At 37.3% G+C, this 21,712-nt stretch overlaps 1 protein-coding gene across 1 annotated transcript; it reads right to left on the bottom strand.

The window, feature by feature from the left end:
* Positions 1-2,136: 2,136 nt before the first annotated feature.
* LOC104423429 (NAC domain-containing protein 90) lies at positions 2,137-3,579 on the bottom strand. The gene is made up of 3 exons (XM_010035922.2): positions 3,420-3,579; positions 2,945-3,255; positions 2,137-2,391 (listed from the first exon to the last, which is right to left on the bottom strand). The coding sequence occupies exons 1-3, from the start codon at positions 3,577-3,579 to the stop codon at positions 2,137-2,139; spliced, it is 726 nt and encodes a 241-aa protein (XP_010034224.1).
* Positions 3,580-21,712: the final 18,133 nt, after the last annotated feature.

Here is a 21,712-nt window from a genome sequence, read left to right as displayed (position 1 = left end):
TTTTGCATGAATAACCGTGATCTAAATCAAACAAAATTAACACTTTTTTCATTTTTAGAAGGTTAACAATGTACCTCCGTGAGATTATAACTTTCGTAGTGAAAGAAATTATGCCGTAAGTCCAATATTATGGGGGACCCTAGGAATTGATCTTGATACCTCAACTTTACCAATTGATAATCATATTTTACGAAAAGATATGATGTATCTGAAAATGTGAATGAAAGTTTCATAGAAGTTTCCTATGCATCTATTACACGACTTCGTTACTGGAAACTCGAGACATCATGGGTCGGTGAACGTGAACAAGCCACAAAGACCGAGATTTGTTGATAAATTTTGCTTCGTCATGTCTGAGATCTTTATAGATTTGGTGGGATGACCGTCACTTTGGAGAGATTTATCTTGTCATCATGATTGAGCTTAAGTACATCGAGGATGAAAGTAACTTTTGGGATAAAGACGAGTTAGATCTAGAGGATCCCTTCTCTACTAATAAAAATTGCCGAAACCATAGTCTTCTTCTCAATGATATATAACAAGACAAATATAAGAAAACATACCCTACCTTTCGCCGAAGGAGCGGCCACTCTTATATTTTAACTTTGCTCATTCACATCTATACATAATACCATTTACAGAAAGATGCTTTCTACTACCAATAAAAGGCCATAGATTTTTTTGGGGAGAGTCCATTTGATGATTAAAATATTGTTAAGTGGACGGTCACTTGGAAGAATTGTTTGGGACGAGTGGGGCGGAAGTAAAAATATAATAAGGTTATCACGAGAAGCCAACTTGGAATGTAAGTGATAGGAGGAAAGTACCTTGAAAGAGCTGCTTCTTTTCCTTTAAAGATCTTATAATTAAAAACGCCTTAACTGTAGCAGTATGAATTACAGTAGTACCCTCTACAGTCCTGCTATAGTAACTATAAATTCGAAGGGGGACAGCCGGCCTTGGATAAAAGGAATTCATTAAGCATATAGGCTCTCTATTCTATTTGAAGCCTAGTGAGCACTTTTAGACAACTAACTGAATCAAATAGGAAGACATTAAATCTTCTTTGCAAAGAGAGGAATTTAACTAAAGAAGATGCACGCAAGTCTTTGAAATAGAAAAAAAAGGAGAAAAAAAAAATTGAAAGAGAATACCTATTTGCGTTGGATGGTCTTGGACCTCTCTTATCCCAAAAGCTAGCTTAAAATGTAAAACTTTCCTTCATACTTATAAACTGATCATCAGCCTATTTCCACAATCGATGTGGGATGACTTCAACAATTTCCTCCTCATACATCGGGCCCTAGGTCGAAGGTGCAATAACCCGTAACTCTCTTATGTGACTGTTGGATCCAGACTTGTTGCTATTCTGAGTTTTAATACCAGTGTTAGATAGTCTTGGGTCTCTTTTACTGCAAAAGCTAGTTCAAAATGTGAGGCTTTTCTTCACACTTATAAACCGGCCATTAACCCCATTGGTGCAACCTCCACAATTTGGGGAGTGTTTAGGGTTCTCTTGTCGTGTAGTATCCTTGAGAGATACCTTGTCTCTTCATATCCGTTCTTACGTGACTACTATTATTAGGGTTTTGAGTATGGGTTTTGTCCTTGAATCTCACCTGTAATTCTTATTGATCGCAGAGTGAAACAAATCCTCCTTTTGTCCACGAATGTAATTAAATAGCCAAACTACGTAAGCGCTTGTTTCTGGTTTTTGCTTTATTACTTGTTCAAAATTTTCGATTATCTTAATTTGTTCACAATTGCACGCTCTGTACCCACTTTTTCCCGACATGCAAAGAGCAAAGTGAACAATCATATGCATGTCAGCTAGCACTACTTTCCGATGTTTATCCTTATACATGGAGCATACACACCTACATGAGCACGTAAAATCACAAAGAAAAGGCTCATCAAATCGACGCTAGCGATACTGGATCTTGATCAAGATGATTTGTTATTCACTCGCAGATGCACATAATTAAAGGACACAACTTTGTCATTAATTCCATCGGGAGTTTTTATTATTTTCATTTACACATAATATGGATTCTTATAAGCAACCGCTGGAAACTATAAGGGAAAAACATCATTTGACAGACAACTTTCATTCAACATCTGGTTCTAATGACTCTATTAAAATAAATTGAGCGGTTCCCAATCCCATATAGGTTCTTCTGTTTCCATGCTAATCGTCTCCCTGTAATTGGAAATTTCAGCATTATTTTCTATCATTGATCTTGATGGGGAAGCAGATTCGCCGCTGCTGCCGTCACCAGCATCTCCACCTTGTATCGTCTCTCCAGCCACCAACTCCAGCGGCCGTCGATCAAATGCTCGGGCGCTCCCAGACACAACGTACACTCGGCACAACGTGAATTCATGCCTCAACTACAGCATTTCAAGGGGGAAAATGTAAAAGCAAATTAGTTGCACTTGGAGAGAAAATGAGGAAATGAGAAAATTAATGTTTTCTTATACACTAGTACATGGCAATGGCAAACTAAGGTAAATGAATAATAATTGATAATTTATCGATGCTAATCTTAATTCCGTCCAATCGAGCCTCTAATAGGTGGGTTATAAATATGAACATGACTCACTTGCAAATTTGACTAAAAATAAATCTAATAAAATTCATGCGTATAACCTACTGGTCAAAATAATGGTTTCTTTATTTAAGGAAGAAGAAAATATGACTCATCGATTCAACTGCATTGACTAAAAAAAGAGATGACGAGTGCATGCATACATTCTACATATTACCCTAAACACGGGCATCACTTTTGATTTTATTTATGTTGAATATATAGAACTTTTCAATCGATTAAGTAATGCATACTTGTGAAAATAATGTTTTCCACCGCTAATAGCTCTTACGAAAGTCCAAGACTGCTCATGAATTAAGAAGATCAAAATTCAATTAGTTCATGCATGCGCTTACCCTAAACATGGGCATGCTAGAACTTGAAGAATTGGAAGGGGGAGCCGAGATTATTTCTATGGCTCTATACTCGTTCAATTTCCATTTGGTTTTTCTTCCTGTTGGAGCTTTTCCTACGTAGAAGACCATAGACTTCTTCATCCCAATCATTTTGTTTTCCGATGAGTAGACGTGACAGGGCGACCCGGTGGCCTTCCAGTAGCCCACCGCCGTGCTTCTGGTCGGTCTCCCTCCTCTCGCTTCTCTCTCCTGCATAGGAGCGAAGAAGAACCACTGCTCTTTGTCTTCTCGGCACAGCTCTCCGGAAAGCTCTGCGGCAACAAAATACACACAACACCACAAGAAAAGTCAAAACTTTACTTGCAATTTGCGATGAGTTTGCACAATAATCAGAACCCAAGATTTCTTTCGGTGGCAATGAACGAGAAACATCGATAAACGAGGAAATGCCATGTATGATTTCTTGTTCTTTAACCTGGGAGATTCCACGGCTCCGTCGCGTAAATGTCAAGGACTGGAATGATCCGGCGGAGCTGGTCTTGTAGTGAGCCCTCGAGCTGGTTGTGCAAATAGAAAGAGATGAGCTCTTCCTCCGTTGGAAAGAATCTGAAGCCTGTCAGATGATCCTCCATCATATTTCTCTTTTACTATATCCTAGGTTTTTAAAGTAGGGATGTGGTCTTGAGCCAAAAAAAAAAAAAAAAGTATGGATGTGGTCGTGCGTGTTGTACTTGACAACAGAACTGGTAGCTTGTGTTTTGTGTTTTAGAGAACTTAATGGATCTGGAATAGACCTATATAGAGAAGTGGACTGCTTGGTCTACAAAAGAGGACAAAATTTTAGCGTATGCAAGGAGTCAGTAAGGGGGTGCATGATAAAAATTATTTCTGTTCCAGAAATGATTTTTCTGTTCCAGACCAATTTTTGGAACATAAACTTATTTGATAACGCTTATCAAATTTTCTATTTCTGGAATAGAAATCTATTCCAGAAATAGAAATTGAGGAGAAATCAGAAATATAAATTTTCTATTTCTGATTTCTTCAGAAATCAATTTCTGATTTCTCCTAACCTAATTTCACTCTTCTCCCTCGTACGCCTCTTCTCTGCCTCCTCCTCCGCCTCTTCTCTACCTCCTCCTCCTCCTCCGCCTCTTCTCTACCTCCTCCTCCTCCTCCTCCTCCTCCGCCTCTCCGCCTCTCCTCCGCCTCTGCACCGACGCCCTCTGCCTCTTCTCTGCACCCCCGCTGCTCGTTCCCCTGCGAAGCCAGAAGCCCTCAACAGATCCGAGCACCGACGCCCTCCGCCTCTTCTCTGCACCCCCGCCGCTCGTTCCCCTGCGAAGCCGAAGCCCTCTGCAACAGATCCGAGCACCGACGCCCTCCGCCTCTTCTCTGCACCCTCGCCGCTCGTTCCCCTGCCAAGCCAGAAGCCCTCAACAGATCCGAGCACCGACGCCCTCCGCCTCTTCTCTGCACCCCCGCCGCTCGTTCCCCGCGAAGGCTGAAGCCCTCGCAACAGATCCGAGCACCGACGCCCCAAGCCGCTCCTGCTCTGCTTCGTCTCACCAAAAGCCGCCATCGCCCCGCGACCTCAGCCGCGCGCCCTCTCCTCATCCATCGACGAGTTATCAAACAGATTTTTTTCCTCAGAAACTAGTCCAGAAATAGAAATATAAAAATTCATTTCTGTTCCAGAAACTATTTCTGGAACAGAAATGTTGTCATGCACCCCCTAAAGGACCGAGAAGAAAAATTATTAAGCATGTTCTATTTTAGTGGATTAAAGGTCCATTTGGAGTGACTTTCTTTTTAAAAGTTTCATTTCTTAACATTTGACAGTTGCTTTATTTGATAATGAATGCGTGCATAGAATCATTAAAAACTCATTCATATGAGCTTTTCTGATTGTTGGCTAGATTTTGTCTCTTTTAATTCATAGAAAATGAACTTCACTGAAAAATATATTTTTTTAAAAAGCTATTTTTGAAAAATGGTTTATTTTCCCTGTATTTGGTTACTTTTTGTAAATAAGATGTAAGTCATTTTCTGATATTTGTTATCAGAAAACTCTGGTTTTTTTTTTTTAGGAAAAGAAAAAACCTCGAGTAGAGCCCTTGGAATTCAGGTGCAGATATCGAGGTCTCTAAGTTTGGGCTGTCGAGACCTTGGATATGAGGCATCGGGGATCCGAGTGTCAAGGTTCATTGTCCGTTAGTCGGGCGCCTGTGTTTAAGCACTCAAGATGACATAAACTGATGTCCAAATTGCAAATCGGTTTTCTAAATCTATATTTGATTTTTTAGTTGACCATCGAAAGATTCCTAAGTGATTCAAACGTCGGAAGAAAGGAGAATAATATATTCCGACCATTAATTTTTCGCAAAAACAAAATGAGCATTTATCTCAAAAACTTTTCCACAAGTTTTTAAAAGTTGATAAATAGTGTTTTTCTTGAAATACATAAACTAATTAATGAGGCCCTAATTAATCGTGAATCATGATCGATAGGATCACTGCTGAAACTCCAAAGAAAGAGACTTCAACATGTACAATACCTGATGACATCTACCATACGCGATTCGCATCTCGATTTTCACTTAAAAGAATTGAATCGGTTGAAAAAGTACAATAGTTCCCACGTGCTTTATTGGATGGATGCTAAATGTGTGAATAACGATAATTTGGAAATTGCTAATTAAGGATATTTCCCCGGCCAGTCTCCACAAACGTGTCCCTTTTCGCACATTATTCACGCAGGGGAAAAGAACAGAAGAACCAAGAGGAGCAAGACAAAGAGAAGTAGATTTCTATCTTCGATTTCCAGAACATTAGGTATCTGACAACCATAACAACAACAAAAACAAGACAACAATAAGTAATATTCCTCGTCTCCGACCACATAGAGTCGACCTCGTCTTCACTGTTTCGCCGGCTTGCTCCTGACCATTATTTTTCCATGCAGTAATCTGATTACTTTAGCCAGTCTTTGTGGTCGGCTCAGCTAATCACATGTTCACACTCACAAAAAATTATATCCCATGATCTTCCACGAAGCTGAGAGCTTTTCTTAGATGGGGGATGTGATGATTTTTTCTCATTACTTGTCGCGTTTCAAGTGGTTTCAGTCTTTGGGTGGAGGATAGAGATGGAAGAAGCGTTGAAAGAGTACTTCAACTAGCTAATGTCAGCAGTCTTTACGCCATGTGCCTCTTATTCAACTTGACAATTTTAAATTAGCACCGAATCTGGAAGAATAATAAGGTCAAGTTTTTCTCTCTTTTTATATCATTTGGAACTATTTCATCATCGTACTGACTTTTAGATTTCATAAACAGATTCTTCAAGTTTTCCTGCGTGTCCTCTTCGCTATAACAACCTTTTCTTCTTTTCAGCCCCCTTTGTTTGTTTCAACTTAGAAAAAAATGAATTGTAAGGAATGGACGATTCTAATGAAATTACAATTTTTTTCTTTTGCCAACTTTTAATAGAAAAGTTGGTGAATTAAAAAAAAAATGTTGAAAACCGAGTAAAATGAGAGTTAGTAACCAGTATTAGTTGATAACTTAATGGTAGAAAAGTTAATAATTCACTTAAATTAAAGTTAGTAATTCATCTAAGAATTGATAAATTTAAGGTGCAGTTAAGAAAGATAAATAAAAGTTAGCAAAAAATCAAAATTAGTAATTTAAAATGAGCAACCAAAATGAGAGTTGTAACCTAAAACTAATTGGTAATTTGATCAAAACAAAGCCAATAAGTCGCTCTAATTCAGTAGGAATTTAATAAAGAGTTAGTTAATTTAAGCCATTACTAAGAAATACAAATAAAACTTTTTAGATGATAAGCAAAGTTGAAAAATTAGAAAAAACACAAATAAACATCTATAAGCGACTCAGAAGAGAGTGGCTAACCTAAAAGAAGTTAGTAATGTAAAAGGGCTTACTAAGCAACGCAAATAAGAGTTGGCAGCTCAATAGAAAAGTTGGTGAATTATAAAAACAACTAATTGTTGACAAATAAATCAAATAAGATTATGTAATTCAAAGCTAGTTGGTAATTCATTATAATTTAGGTTGATAATTTCATATAAGAATTAGTAAATTTGAAATCTTAGTAAGTTGTGCAAGTAAAAGGTGATAAATTAGTACGAAATGGTAATTGGCAAACTATAAAAAAATCGGATATTTTCATGCAAGTGTTGATAAGTTACAAATAAATTATATATAAAAAAAATCATCTGCCATAAGCTAACAATAGGTTATCTAAATAAATCACCTACCATTCTACCAACATTTTTTTTTTTACACTTATCACCATATATTGAAATTTACCAAAACAAAAAATATAATTTTGTAGGTGCAAAATGATAAATTTCTACTGAATTAGATTTTCTTTTTCCAAATTCAAAATTACCTCATAGAATTTCATTATTGTACGATTTTGTGGAACTATTGCCAATTGTTCTAAATGTTTCTATCAAATGAAGTCGTTGTTTATTATCTAAATATTCTAATATTCCTCCTCATGCTTCATTTGATCTTTTTAACTAGTACTAAGCATGGAAATAATAACTGGGGAGACAAATGAGGATGGAAAGACTCGAATTTAGGATTTCTAGCTCAATACCATGTGAGATTTTATGGGACCATTGCCAATAATTTTAAAAGCTTGAATTGTTAAATAAATGCATGATTTATTATTTAAATATTATAATAATTGTGATGACATTGGTTAATTTGGTATAGTTGTGCATTGTGCTTGCACTAGGCTTGCATCCCCAAATGAATTACAAACAAGAGAAAATCGGGAAAAAATGTCCGAAAGGCCCTAAACCTTTACACTTTGGCCAATTTAGCTTTTAACTTTTTAATTTTATCAATTGAGTTTAAATATTTTAATGTTTTGCCGATTGAGTTCATCTGGTCAATTCTAGCCAGAAATTACTAATGTGTACATTAGCCATTTTATGTGGCATGATTGGTATTTATGTGGATGGTTTATATATATATGATTCATTTTTATGTTTCATTTTTTATTTATTTTTCTTCATTTTTCTTTCCAATTTTTTTACTTGCTTTCTTCTCTCTTTTTTTTTTTTTTCTTTAAGCCCAACAAGGGCTAGTCGACCCCTGCCCAATGGCCATCAAGGGTTGTTGGCCCTTGCTTGTGACAAGGAAGGGTCATCGAAGTTGGTAGGAAAAAATTGAAAAGAAAAAAGAAAAAAATAATAATTTTTTTTTTAAATCATAAAAAATGTCAATATTAACGTCGGCCATTCCATGGCACTAGCTGCATCCATGTCAACAATTTCTAGTTAAAACTTTCTTGACAAACTCAATTGATAAAACGTGAAAAAGTTTAGGGTTTAATTGACAAAATTGAAAGATTTGAAACCGAATTGGTCAATGTTTAATAAGTTTTGGACTTTTTAAACAATTTTCTCGAGAAAAATGTATAAAATTTTGACAACATTGTAAAGTCGTGGAACTCCTTGAGGAAATAGAAACTTATATGGTCGCTGATGAATTATTAACATAAGTGAAATTTTAGGTTAAGTAATTGACTTCAAATATATCTGTCATCTATTCAATGATGTTTATAGAATTTACTTCAACTTCATAAGAGAAAAATAAAGTCGAGTCTTTACTTCCTGCCCAAGACGTTGAAAGGATAACTCTTTCTAAATATTTAAGTCATTTCATGACTTCTTTTGGGTAAACGGTCGTGAAGTAATCCAAGGTTAAGAATCATTAGAAAAAAGTTTCCTACTCCAAGTAAAACTTTGCGGCCAAAAAATAGAATAATAATAAGAATAAAACTAAAATTGATGGGCTCATTGGCACTTTCTTTGATGAAGAAACACGCCAGACATTTGAATCTTAACTGATCCGCGCACAACGTATTGGAATTACTTCGCCTCTCCGTAGAATTTTCTTTGGGAAACCGTTTCTAATCCATATCATGAGGCAGAGTAATATACTTAAGTAAACGCCTTTGGACATTTATCGTGTATACTATAAATGATATATTGAGAGAAGGATACTAGAAGTGACAAAATTTGTATATGACGCTCATTTTAGTGCCAAAAGTTTTTCTTTTAGAATACATAAGTACTGACTCTAATATGGATTGTTGGAAATTCGACATGACCATATTTTATTAGCTTCTCAATCCAACTTGGTTCACCTGCATGCCTACTTAGTTATAACCCCTAAATGATGCCATGAAGATAGGTTGACAAGTGATTAGTTGAGTGCTAAAAATTGTAAATATGGATTGTTTGAGTGCTAATTATTGTTACAAGTGATTACTTAAGTGTCAGTTGTTATTAAAAAATGATCACTTCAATACTAGTCATTATTAAAAAGTAATCACTTCAGTACCAATTTTAATTAAAAAGTGATCATTGTGCAATGTTGTCTTGGACGTTCATGTGGACTGGATTTTTTTTTTTTTAAATGTGTCAGATCATATTAAAGTTTTAATTACAAATGCCACATAATCAATTTGACTGAAATTTCTTGCCGAATGCACTTAAGTGTTCGTTTTTTCCGACTTAGAACTTATGTGAGTTGACGAAAAATTTCTATACTAAAGTGAGCGTTGTACATAAGCATTTTTAGTGTCCCTCTCCCATGATATATCTCATTAGAAAGTTTTTACTCATTGTGTCCGTCCATAGCCTTTGTCCAAATTGCATGTATGTTTGACATATAGATTTTAACAATTTTAGATATCCAATTAAGGATTGATCCAACCCTTAAACAAAAATATTGTTATATGGGGTAGAAGGACACTAAACGTGTCAAAAGTTGTGTACAACGTTTACTTTAGTGCCAAAAGTTTTTTTTTTTTTCTATAACTTAAGTGCTAGATTTTTTGAAAAAATGATTTTTCTATTTCCAACTCCAATCCGTTTGGCTGGAAATTTGATGTGACCTTTTTATTTATTTATTAATTTCTTAAGCTGACATAGCTCGCCAGAGGGTCCATCAAAATCTCAAGCATAACGACATCATCTAGTAGTTTTCCACGAGTGAATATTTCAGTATCATAAGTTGCAAATAGTGATAATTTGAATGCCAAATTTTGTTAAAAGTCATCACCTAAGTATCAATAGCAGTTAAAAAATGATCACTTGTGTTAAATATGACTCGAGTTTGAGCGTTCGCTAAAACGCGAAATTCGGTGGACTCGCGAAGGAATTACAAAAGAATAAAATAAAGAAGAAGGAACCCTGCATTTTCGAATTCCTTTGAAAAAGGAAATCTGGGCACATGTATTATAATAATATGAGTTTCCCTTTTGGCGTGAAGTTCCTCCGTGAAGAATCAATCGGTGCGGCCCAAGGTCAAAAGTTTGACCTTGGGCACACGCACACGTATTTCACGCGTGGACTTCTGGACGTGAAGCAAAGGTGGAGGTGGGCCCTCGATGGGCACACGTATAAAAGGCAATCTTTGCAGGTCTTCTTTTGTAGGGCTTCTGAAAAATTGCCGACCAAAACCCTACGTAGAAGTCATCCAAGGAAGCTACGAAAAGGTCTTCTTTTCGGGGTGTTGCTGTTGCACCCGTCCGAGAGAAAAGGAGGAGCCGCATATCTTCAAGCTGAAGCGCGATCAAGAAAAGGAGTTCTTTTTGCGATCAAGAAAAGGAGTTCTTTTTCAGCGTTTGTTTTTGAGCTTGTGTGATAATTTTGTGCCGTGACTTGGGTTTGGGTTAAATTAGGGTTTGGGAAACACCGAGAGAGTGTTTGAGTGACTTGAGCGTGTAATCTCCTTGTATCGCTTGATCTATAGTGAAATTCGCTGTTGCTCTCCCCGTGGACGTAGGTCTTTACGACTGAACCACGTAAATCTGGTGTTTGATTTTTTTTTTTTTTTCTTCTTCCGTCTATATTTTGTTCGATCGCTCGCCCTATCGCAACAACTTGTGCTACAAATTTTTTTAAAAATGAACATGTTGGTTTCACTTCTTTTTTTTTTTAATTTTTTTTTCACTTGTACCGCACTTGCTCATAGCTAGTGCATCTTGTACTTGCCCCAATGCTAACTCTGTGTTAGTGCAACCACAAGATGCACCATAACTAACTCTATACCAACAACACATAGCAAGTGCTTCTTGTACTTGTACCAACACATACAACTGTTGGTGAAATCACTGCTCCAACATCGGGCACAACCTGCAGAACTAGCACAATGACAACCAAAAGCAAAATATGGAAATGGAAAAAGCATAGACAAAGTCCATCGACGTTAAACTTAGTCTTTACATTTGGTCAATTTGAATAACCAAATAAAGCATCTTAACATCCAGGGGTTGGCTCTTTACCAAACAAAAATATTCAACTCAACACCTAACAGTATCATCTCATTAGTAATCAACATTTCTCCTCCCCAGGCCAAGACCCTCCACATCAGGGAACCGTCATTGCTACTGGCCGATCAGTGTGACCACTAACATTTTCACCGAATCCGGCATTTGCGTCGACTCTTAGTAAGATCTAGCAGCTCTCCGAAGCCGACAAAGAATGACAAACCCTAGCGATTGTTGAGAGATGACCCTTGAGTGTCGAGATCAGGGACGAAAAAGCGATCGCACTATGAGATCTGCTGAACCGAAGTAGGAAGAAGGAGTTGGAAATGAATCAACCACAAAATGTGGTTGGGGGGGGAGGGAGAGAGAGAGAGAGAGAGAGAGAGAGAGGAGAGGGAGAGGGAGAGGGAGAGACTATAGAGAGAGGGACAAAAATCCATGTGGATTGAATTTAAAAAAAAAAAAATACGCCAACTCATTTTATTTTTTGATTATAAAAGTCATGAAATCATTTTGGTCGGAATTTTTTGCTATTGGTACTTAATGATAATTTTTCTTAGATTTGACGCTTAAGTGAGCTGACAAAATATTTGACACTAAAGTGAGTACCATATACAACTTTCGATACTTTTGGGGTCCTTTTAATGTTAAATGGAGTAATTTTCATTTAATTGCATTAAACCCATTTAAATTGCATTTTGATTGGACTGAGCTAATGGACTTAGATAGAGAGACTCGAAACTTAATTTTTTGAGATTAAGCTTGTAAATAAAGAATTTGGACAAGTTCTCTATAGTTTTGTCTATGAATTACGCACATGATAGCCAAAGTCCACACGTTATCAAGGGAACGTTGCAATGTTTTGTTAAAATCAAGAGCAATGGGGACATGCAGTAATTTCGGTCAAATGGAAGGTCGGGAGGAAAGGGAAATTTATACATGGCCAAGTTATCTAAAGGAAAGAGCAATATTTATGCCAGGGCAAGTTCTACGGTGGTGATCGCTCAAAAAATAAAATAAAATCAAGAAACAAAGAAAGAAACCGAGAGTTCGAGTGATACGTTTCCCGGAGATGGGATTTGGTGATATATTCAGTCGGTGTAATTTTGGAAAAGAATATTGGAGGGCAAGTGATGATATCTCACTGTCACCCCACGTCCATCTAATTTTGGGAAAGATATGGACTGAAGAAGTACGCACAACACACATGCAAGAGGAGGACGACAGAAAAAAGAAAGAAAAAAGAAACATACATTCACCAAGGAGAAGGCAAGATCGTAGTAAAAAATGAATCTCTCTCTCTCTCTCTCTCTCTGTGATTGTTTCTTTCTCGTCCACACTATGCGCCACGACACCTCAGCTTGTTGCCCCGGAACCACGGAGAGACCTGTTCCTCTCTGCCGCGGGGACTACGCAGTGGCTCACTTGGAAAGTTAGAAAACGCGCCAGCACCGATAGGAGGAGATACTCGCCGATGACGACCGCTGATCTCTGGCTCATCCATTGCCCGAACAACTTACGTTCTCTCGTCCATCCATCATCACATTGACTTCGCTAGTCTTCCATCCATCATACACGCAAAGTCAAGTGGTGGTCAAAAGAGTAATGATTGATAACGAAGTGCTTAGTGGAGCCGGCGACGATTTTCGTTCGTAAGGAGACAAAATCACGCACTCAGGATCCCACGTTCTTCACACACAAATAACGCCAAAAGAAGAACAAACGCGTAGGAAAGAACCAAGTGTTCTCTGTGGTCGCTGCCTTTTTGACTATTCCCACCATTGAGCTTCGCAACCGCTGTCAAGCTTTGTCCCTGTGATCTCACCACCTCTTGTTGCCGCTGCCCAACTTGTCAAAGAGCCCCGTGATCTTCTCAATTGCGCTGTGTTCTAGTTCCTCGCTAATCACGCCACTTGCTTCGCTCCAACTTGTCAAAGAGCCCCGTGATCTTCTCGATTGCGCTGTGTTCTAGTTCCTCCCTGGTCACGCCCCTTGCTTCGCTCGGTCACCGCCTCCTGCCCGCCGGTCTCGACTGAAGTCGGAGTCCAAATTTAGGTAACTTGCAAGTTTTTTATTTCACATTTGAATGCCTAGTTACCTAATCCGGATTATTACGGTTCTAACTTGATTTGCTATGTGATGTTAGGCCTATATTAAATAGGAAATTTCCTCTTCGTGATTATAATTGGGGTTTTTAAACTTTAAAACTTAAGATCAGATCCCTAATTACATTTGTTTCTTTTGATTACAGGTAATATGGTGAATATTTGACCATGTGGATCGCTTTTCATTAATTTCGAAACATTATTTTAATGAAAAATACAAAAAAAAATTGCATAACACTTAGGATAGATTGCATTCAGTTTAGTTTCCTAATTTGGAATTGCACATCATGTACTAATTAGGAAATTACCTAAATCAGATTAGGATTCAATATAAATTATTTACTAATTAAAATTAGGTAATCAAATATTTTAGGTAGTTTCTTATTTTAATTTTAAAAGAAAATCATAAAAAAAAAATACACAGCATGCATAACATTTTAGAATTAGTTGGATCATTGCCACATCATCGTCATTGCCAAATTTTATCTAGTGATTTCATGTTTAGCATCATAAAAATTAGATCATCCATATCACATCATCAGTCTAACAATTCATGCATGTTAAATGAGAATTCATGTAATCATAAAATTTAGATTAATTTGCATCCACAAGATGAAAAATGCAAAAAGCCATGCATTTATTTTTAATTAACATCTTGCAGATATTGAGACATTAATCAATGTGAAGTTATGCCTTGCTTAATGCATTGAGGTTTGCCTTATTTCTAACAATTTATTTATTACTTTGATTTATCGCGTGTTACATTAATTGATTGCGTATCTGCATAATCACCCATTACATGTTACTGGTTAGTCCGGTTAAATATTTTGAAAATAAAGACAAAAGGTACCGAAAATGCATTATATTATTATAATGTAATCAAGTTCTCGTATCCATAAATCTTTAGCTCGCAAACATCTTACTTTGATTACTAATCAACCCATGATAGATTAATGATAACTCCTAAACAAATTTAATTGCATGTAAAATTGATTAAATCAAAACCCCGAAGTTGCTATGATAAGGACTTGAGAGAGTTGTGCCGAGTCTTTGGCTTAGTAATCCATTAGTTTTCCTCTTCCTCTAAGGAAGTCAAGATAACTTACCAATACCCCTAACAGGTTTGTGAAGTTAATCAATTTTAAGTATTAAATTGTGATTAAAAAAAAAAAGACTTATAGTCGAGTCCTAACGAAGAAAGCTTTTGTGAGGCAACCTTCGGAACCTCTTGTCTCACTATTTACTTGGAGTTGGTAAGACAAGAACTGTCGTGACTTTAAGGGATTGATTTGGATTTTCGAGAAGTATGGATGAAAGTATCTTCAAAATTCCTTTTTGAAGACAAGTAAATAAACATCACAGGTGATCAATGAGTAGGCCCAGGTTGGCCTTTTGATTGGACCTCATAGGCTCTCCTAAACTCGAATGAAAAAATTATATAATTAATTTGCGGACTAGAACCTAAGCAGGTTCTTAAAATGTTCAAGGAGGGAAATAGGAGAGAGATCCACCTAATGTGGGAGATTCTGCGCTGTCCTTTGGATTTTCCCTTTATTAAGAAGATAGATAAACAGGGAATTTGGGGGTCTTACAATGAAGAAGATAGACTCCACGTTGAGGTGTACTTTTATATCTCGACTACCACCGAGTAAGTTGGTATAGTAGTCACCCGCATCAATCAGTAGGCCTGGGTTGGCCTTTTGATTGGACCTCAGAGGCTCTCCTAAACTCAAACGAAAAAAAATATATATAACCAATTTGCAGACTGGGCGTGTCTAGCTCAGTTTCAGCCAGTGGGCCCTATCGGAATAGGGTAGCTTTGTAGTCCCCCCGAGCTAGCACAGAAAGAACAGAATTTCTCCGTCTTGCGAGGATAAGACAGGGAGAGGATAGAGTTTTGCCCGATCAAAAATAAAAAAAATTCAAATCAAGCCTAAGTGGGCGTTAGGCAACATTAGTCTAATTAAGACACGAATTAATCAATCAAATGCTAACCATTAAAGTAGTCAAAGTAGAAACTTCCATAACGACGATTTTGTTCAAATTTCATTATCAACGAACCCTATAGTTGCTTCAAAGAGTGCTTTGTCGCTAGTAGAGGTGTTAAATGGGTTGTGCAACTCATTTATGATTAAATGGGTTGTTAATAAGTCAAGCTTTACTTCCTAAAGCACCCATAATAAATTTTAATGGGTCAAGACTAAGATATATGGGTCTTAAATGGGTCAGCTCTCTGACCCATTTAAAACCCATTAAAAATGAACCCACTTATTTTCACTCAAAGTCAAAACCTCACCATCTCTCTCTTCTCTCTTTAACTTTACAATTTTTTTTTATTTATAAAAACTGAAATTATAATTATTTTTATTTTATTTTAATTTTTTTTCTTTCTTCTTCCTTCGGTCGCCGGCACGGCGATGGTTGGTGAGGCGAGAGGCCTCGCCGACGCCCGATGAGGCTTGAGCCTTGCCGATCTGGCGAGACTTGAACTTGCCGGCATCGGGCGAGCAACGAGCCTTGAGCTTGCCGGATCCGGCGAGGCGGAGGCCTCGTTGACGTCGGCGAGCGGGCGAGCTCGAGGCTCGCCTATGGCCGACCGCCGATCGTTGTCGTGGCCGGTGGGCGGCCAAAGAAGAAGAAGAACAATAAAGAAAAAGAAAAAGAAAATTAAAAATTAAAAATTAAAAATTATACTTTAAAAAATAATAATAATAATTAAAATTTTATTTTTTAAATAAAAATAATTAAAATTCCATTTTTTAAATAAAAATAATTAAAATTCAAATTTTAAAATAATTATTTTAAAAATTATAAAAATTGTCCATTAAATTTGTGTTGTATAAAATTATTTTAGTTTTTAAATACATATATAAGAAATAATTTTTTTAGAAAAATTATTGATTGGATTTATATTTCTTGGAAGTTTTTAGTAATATAATCTTTAAAAAAATATAAGAATAAGTTTTCCTAAATTTGATTAAATATGAAAATATTTTATTAATATGGGTCGGGTTGGGTATGAGTTGGGTATGGGTTGAATAATTTACATTAGACATAAATGAGTCATAAATAGGTTAATGAGTTAATTTGAGTCGACCCATTAATGACCCGACCCAAACCCGACTCGATCCACCCTTTTAACAAATCTAGTCGCTAGATATTCAAAGGTTCACACAAGGCAGCCGAGGACGTCATTTAGGATCATACGTCACCATCACGCGAGCAAGTGATAAGGTCATGACGTCGGATTCTAGCGAGTGGTGAATTTTCAATGGAGAAAAAGGTTTCCAAAGTGTGTGGCGGCTGGCAATTATAGAGTCAAAGAAAGGACTCGCGCACCTTCTTGAAGAAGGCACGCTCTTTATCTCTAGCATTATCACAAGAACCGCACGAGCTAATTGTTGAAAGCAGGTCGTTGATTGATATACTTAACCGGGAATATAATGAAGCTTCGAAAATTAGGAGAGTCAAAGAAAGGACTCGGGCACTTTCTTGAAGAAGGCACGCTCTTTATCTCTAGCATTATCACAAGAACCGCACGAGCTAATTGTTGAAAGCAGGGTGTTGATTGATATACTTAACCGGGAATATAAGGAAGCTTCGAAAATTAAGATAGTATTAGTTCAACTTCAACTGATTTCCACCCACTAAAATCACTAAAGAGTCAAATCGAGCAAGTGATGAAATCAACAAAACTACAGTTCGCAGGATTCACTATGTCTCGTGTTGATATCGATATTCTTATAACTTGTCTTTTTTTATGAAAAGAGTTGCAGAGTAGGTATTTTCTACGAAACTCTTACCATCCCGCAAGACGATTTTTAGGTTGTCGAGTATGTATATATCTATATATATATGTGTGTGTGTATATATAGAGTGATGGAGAGAGAAAAGTGTAATGAAAATCATGAGATGTATATGCATTCTAAAATTTTCCAGTTGATTCAAACAACTCATGAAGCATTTTCAAAAACTGCCATGGTGAGGCCCATTTGATGACCAAAATGTCTAAGGTGCAAATTTTCCTCGCTGAAGCTTCATTTAAGTTGTCAAAGAAAGGACAAAAAAGAAAAACTAGAAAATAGAACTGTAGAGATAACTTAGAGCATTTGTAAGTCCAGTGTCGGTTCCAAAACAAGCGCATTCAGACAAATGTATATATAATAAGTGAAAATAACAAATAAAAAAAAATGTATGTCTGTATGTACTACATAACCAATTTGTACGGTCCCTACTTTTATTAAAATTTTGGGTAAAATTGCAATCTTTCGGTCTTCTAAAATGGAAAGTGGGTTCTGCCCTAGTCAAACATATGTAAGAGTTTTCTTTATGTGAGCTATATTAATTGAGATTGTAATTACCGTTTTACGAAGTTGGTTTAATAAGATAAGGCATAAGGTTTTCTTATCAGTTGAATATGGGCCTAGCTTGTGTGGGCCGAGTTGGGCCTAGCCCATGATGAGAGGGCCCGTCCAAAACTTTATAAATAGCGCTAAGGTTCTCTTCTCGTCCTCATTCTTCCAGAAACTCTCTCTCACCTCACATAAGGCAAGCTGTGAGTGGCGGTCTCATCGAGCCAGGAACCGAGGGTCATAGAGGAGAAGATCTTCGTCGTTGAAGGCTCGAATTGCTATTGTTTTGCTGTAAGAACTATGAATTCAAAATCAGGTACACAAATCTTCGTCTTCTCCTTTAAATTCTTCGAGTTTCTAGCTATGTCGATCTTGAGGATCCGTTTAGACGGCCTACAACATATGCTCACTATAAGGTGCTACTTTTGCCTGTAGCACTTGATTATAACTAAGTAAAAGGCTTTTTTCTTTTCCTCTCATAGACATCACGGACGCAATACGAACACACGACTCTACGCTTTTTTGATCAAAATCCTCGTACTTTCAGTTTTCTAGCCAAGTCATACCTCTATTTATAGTCTATGGTGGATGCCCTAAGTAAGCAGTATTTAATCCAACATCCCCCAATAATGTGCTTCGACGTCCATATTAATTGGATTTGGCAGGATTTTGTGCAGAGTTGGACTTGATTAGACATAGGGCCCGTTTGGTTTGGCTTTGGGGACATGCATATGCCTTTGAAGTAAAGAAGTTTTCCAAAATATTACATTTTTTGGTAAATTGTAACCTCAAATAACATTGAAAAATAGGTTTAGCATAAATACTGTTTGATAAAACCCATATTTATAAAGGGATTTTGCTATATATATATATATATATATATATATATATATATATATATATTTAATCTGAAAATTTAATCTCGTGTAAGTTGGCCATTGAACACCGCCGCCAACCACTGGCCAACCACCAGACAGCCAAATCTGGCCTCTGGATTGCCAAATCTAATGCTTGAGGTTGCAGAGGCTAGATCTAGCTTCAGGATTGCCAGATTTGGCCTCTGGATAGCTTGAAATCGCAGAGGCTAGATCTGGCTACTTGTGGTCGCAATCTCAAGCGACATCGCCTAGGTTGTGTGAACCTAGGTGACGCCACTTGAGGTCACGGAGGCCAGATCTGGCAACCCGAGGTTGTGCAACCTCAGGCGATGTTGCCATCGGAGGTTGTGCAACCTCAGGCGGCGTCACTTGATTCATGCAAGCCAAGTGATGCCACCTAAGCTCACGCACTCAGGCGACATCGCCTAAGTCATGGGTTGTGCCATCCCAGGTGGTGGTTGCTAGAGATGCATGACCCCCAAGTAATGATGACAGTCGCCGGAGAATAGGAAGATGAAGATGAACAAGAAGAAGACAAACAGTGACGCGAATGAATAGTACACTTGCATATTTGAAATGCCAAAAGCTTAAAATAAGTCTGGACTTGCATTGAGTTTTCAGCATTCTCAATATTAACATTTGGCCAAGGGACTTTCAAAAATACTTACTAAACGTCTAATATTTTCCCCAAGGGGTTTTGGAGGCCCTAGACTCCTTAGGAAAGCTGAACCAAATGGGGTCACTGTGTAGAAGTAAAAGAACTTGATTTGAAAAAGGCAAAAGTACAAGGACTTAATTGAAAAAAGTAGTTACCGTACAAGACACAAAAATAATATTTTTTCTTTTCTTTATTAATCCCGAGCTTTGGGCTTGTCGACATAGTTCATGCGGATTCTAGTTTTTCCTTCTCTTTTAACGAGTAATTCTAATTTTCAACAATCCATGAACACCTTGTTTATCTCACTTCTAAAAGCAAGAAAAGGACATGGACTGTTTCTAAATAGCATGTTTCTAAATCCCGTGGTGGTCTGAACCATAGGAGCACATCAAACAAGCAGAAAGGTTTAGGCAAAATTGCCTCCCGAGTCACTATTCTCTGCTTCTCTTCTTGGATCCTCGCACACTCTTCTTTCAACTTCGTGTTTTCTTCCTTTAAACAAGCCTTTCATCAATATGGAATAAGCCAGATGAGGCACTGCGTCCAATATAATCTCCTCCAATCGACAAAGAAAATTTGAACAGTTGAACTACAAACTGCAATCACCTCACTCTCTCTTCAGGAATCATTAATCGCATTCTTAACTACCAGGCACCAAGTTTTCCAAATTATATTTCAGAGAAAGCCTATTGAGATCCTATAAAAACGATTAAAAAGACATTCGATAAGGAAAGCAGGGTTGATTTTATTCTTTAATGAGAAATTCTTCTTCTCTCACTTGCTTGTCTCAAAATGTTTATGGGTGATTCTAACGGTTTCGGCTTTCGTAGTCACAATCAACTGTTCAAGGGTTGCCTTTTCAGCTGCAGCTCCATCTCTGTTTCTTTGAAGCCTAATATTCTGATCTCTCGGTTGTGCTAAGTGTGCCTCTGTCATAATTCACCTGCAGATATTCAAGAAAGCCATTTAAACATCCAAAAAATGTACCAACAAAAGAAAGAAGATCTATTTAAAAGAATTCAATGTGACTCCTCCATTTGCATTGAACATACGGAAGGGAAAAGAAAGAGATTTGTCAAGTATTTGGGTGGGCTACTCCAGACTATCTTCAACACACAGCATAAGGAAACAAAAATAGTACAAGAACCATAACCCGTATGCTCTGCAGATAAATACCATCGAATTCCATGCATGTAATTAGCAATCTTTCAGTGTGCTGTACAGTTTACCACTGAAATCAAAACTTAAGATCCCCACTAGCTTAAATTGCGAAACAGAATGGTGACACACCTGATCAACATGAATGCCATCCTTTATGGAAAAGAAAGCAATGGAGAATGCCCCTGAAAGTATTTGACATCCTTTCACATCGGATACAGAGATATATATCAGAATCTACTGTCATTGAATATACCTGTTCGGTGAATATACTCTGACTTTGTTCATATCTCAGAGGTTTCAGGTAGAGATAATCCTCTGATTCCTGTTTTCCATGGCTACCAAATTTTTCCGACTCATTTAGGATTGGTTTATATATAGAACAGCCACCATAAAATATGTGGCGATTTACATGAGTTGTTCCGCTTCTGTTGTAACAAACATAGAGATGACCAGAGGGGTTGTACATACATTCTTCACATTCGCCAGGCTTCTTTTCCACCTTCGTAAATTGTTGCCATCCTCGACCCTGTCTTCCTTTTCTCTTTTCACCTGTGCTTATCTTGAAAGGAGTAGCATCTACATCGACAATGATTCCATTTGCTGCATCAACCATCTAGACAGAGAAGTTAACGGAATGAGTGCATTGCACTCTACGTCATGATAAAGTAATGATCCACCTAATAAGAAGGAATGCTAATTGCAGTCAAGGCAAATGAGCTCGCAAAGTCTTAACGGGTACCTGAACAATAAAAAGCTTGGAGTGATAATATCGAGTTTCTAAAAGAAGAGCACTCACAGATGGGGCCAACTGCCGATTCAATCAGTGTATAGGAATGCAGAACATCCATGTTGGGGACACCACTCAAAGTGAGAAATTAAAGGAGATGATACTCGAGAAGTTGCTTGGCTGAGAAGCTCCCAAAATGGATCAGAAGCTCAATACCACTTCAAATTTCCTGGGATCATGTCGATCTCACGATTTTTATTTATCCATTCACAACTTGCAAATCATAACGAAGCATGACACGGTTGAACTGGTGAATGTTCTTTTCACATAACAACAAATTGAGACAAATGAAAGCAGAGCTGAAACTAGAACCAAATTCATCCTCCATCTTCCTCACAGTTCACAGTACATATACCCTACTTAACTCTATCGGAACCAGCATATCATAATGTCAGGTTTCACCTTTGATCAGTTTAGAGCAACACTCACCCTACATCAATAGCGCCACCGGAGACTTGTGACATGTTTTTGATCAGCAAGAACAATTAACCAAAAACAAAACTTTATG

This window comes from Eucalyptus grandis, chromosome 10 (genome assembly GCF_016545825.1).
Source record: "Eucalyptus grandis isolate ANBG69807.140 chromosome 10, ASM1654582v1, whole genome shotgun sequence".
In the NCBI taxonomy this organism is placed as follows: Eukaryota; Viridiplantae; Streptophyta; class Magnoliopsida; order Myrtales; family Myrtaceae; genus Eucalyptus; species Eucalyptus grandis.
This window is presented reverse-complemented; position numbering and strand designations above follow the sequence as displayed.

Excerpts from the sequence above, each read along its gene's own strand:
- LOC104423429 (XM_010035922.2), bottom strand. The coding sequence starts at position 3,579 with ATGATGGAGGATCATCTGACAGGCTTCAGATTCTTTCCAACGGAGGAA. Across the intron at positions 3,256-3,419 it reads GGAGCCGTGGAATCTCCCAG|AGCTTTCCGGAGAGCTGTGC; the intron begins GTTAAAGAACAA and ends TTGTTGCCGCAG. Across the intron at positions 2,392-2,944 it reads CTAGCATGCCCATGTTTAGG|TTGAGGCATGAATTCACGTT; the intron begins GTAAGCGCATGC and ends GAAATGCTGTAG.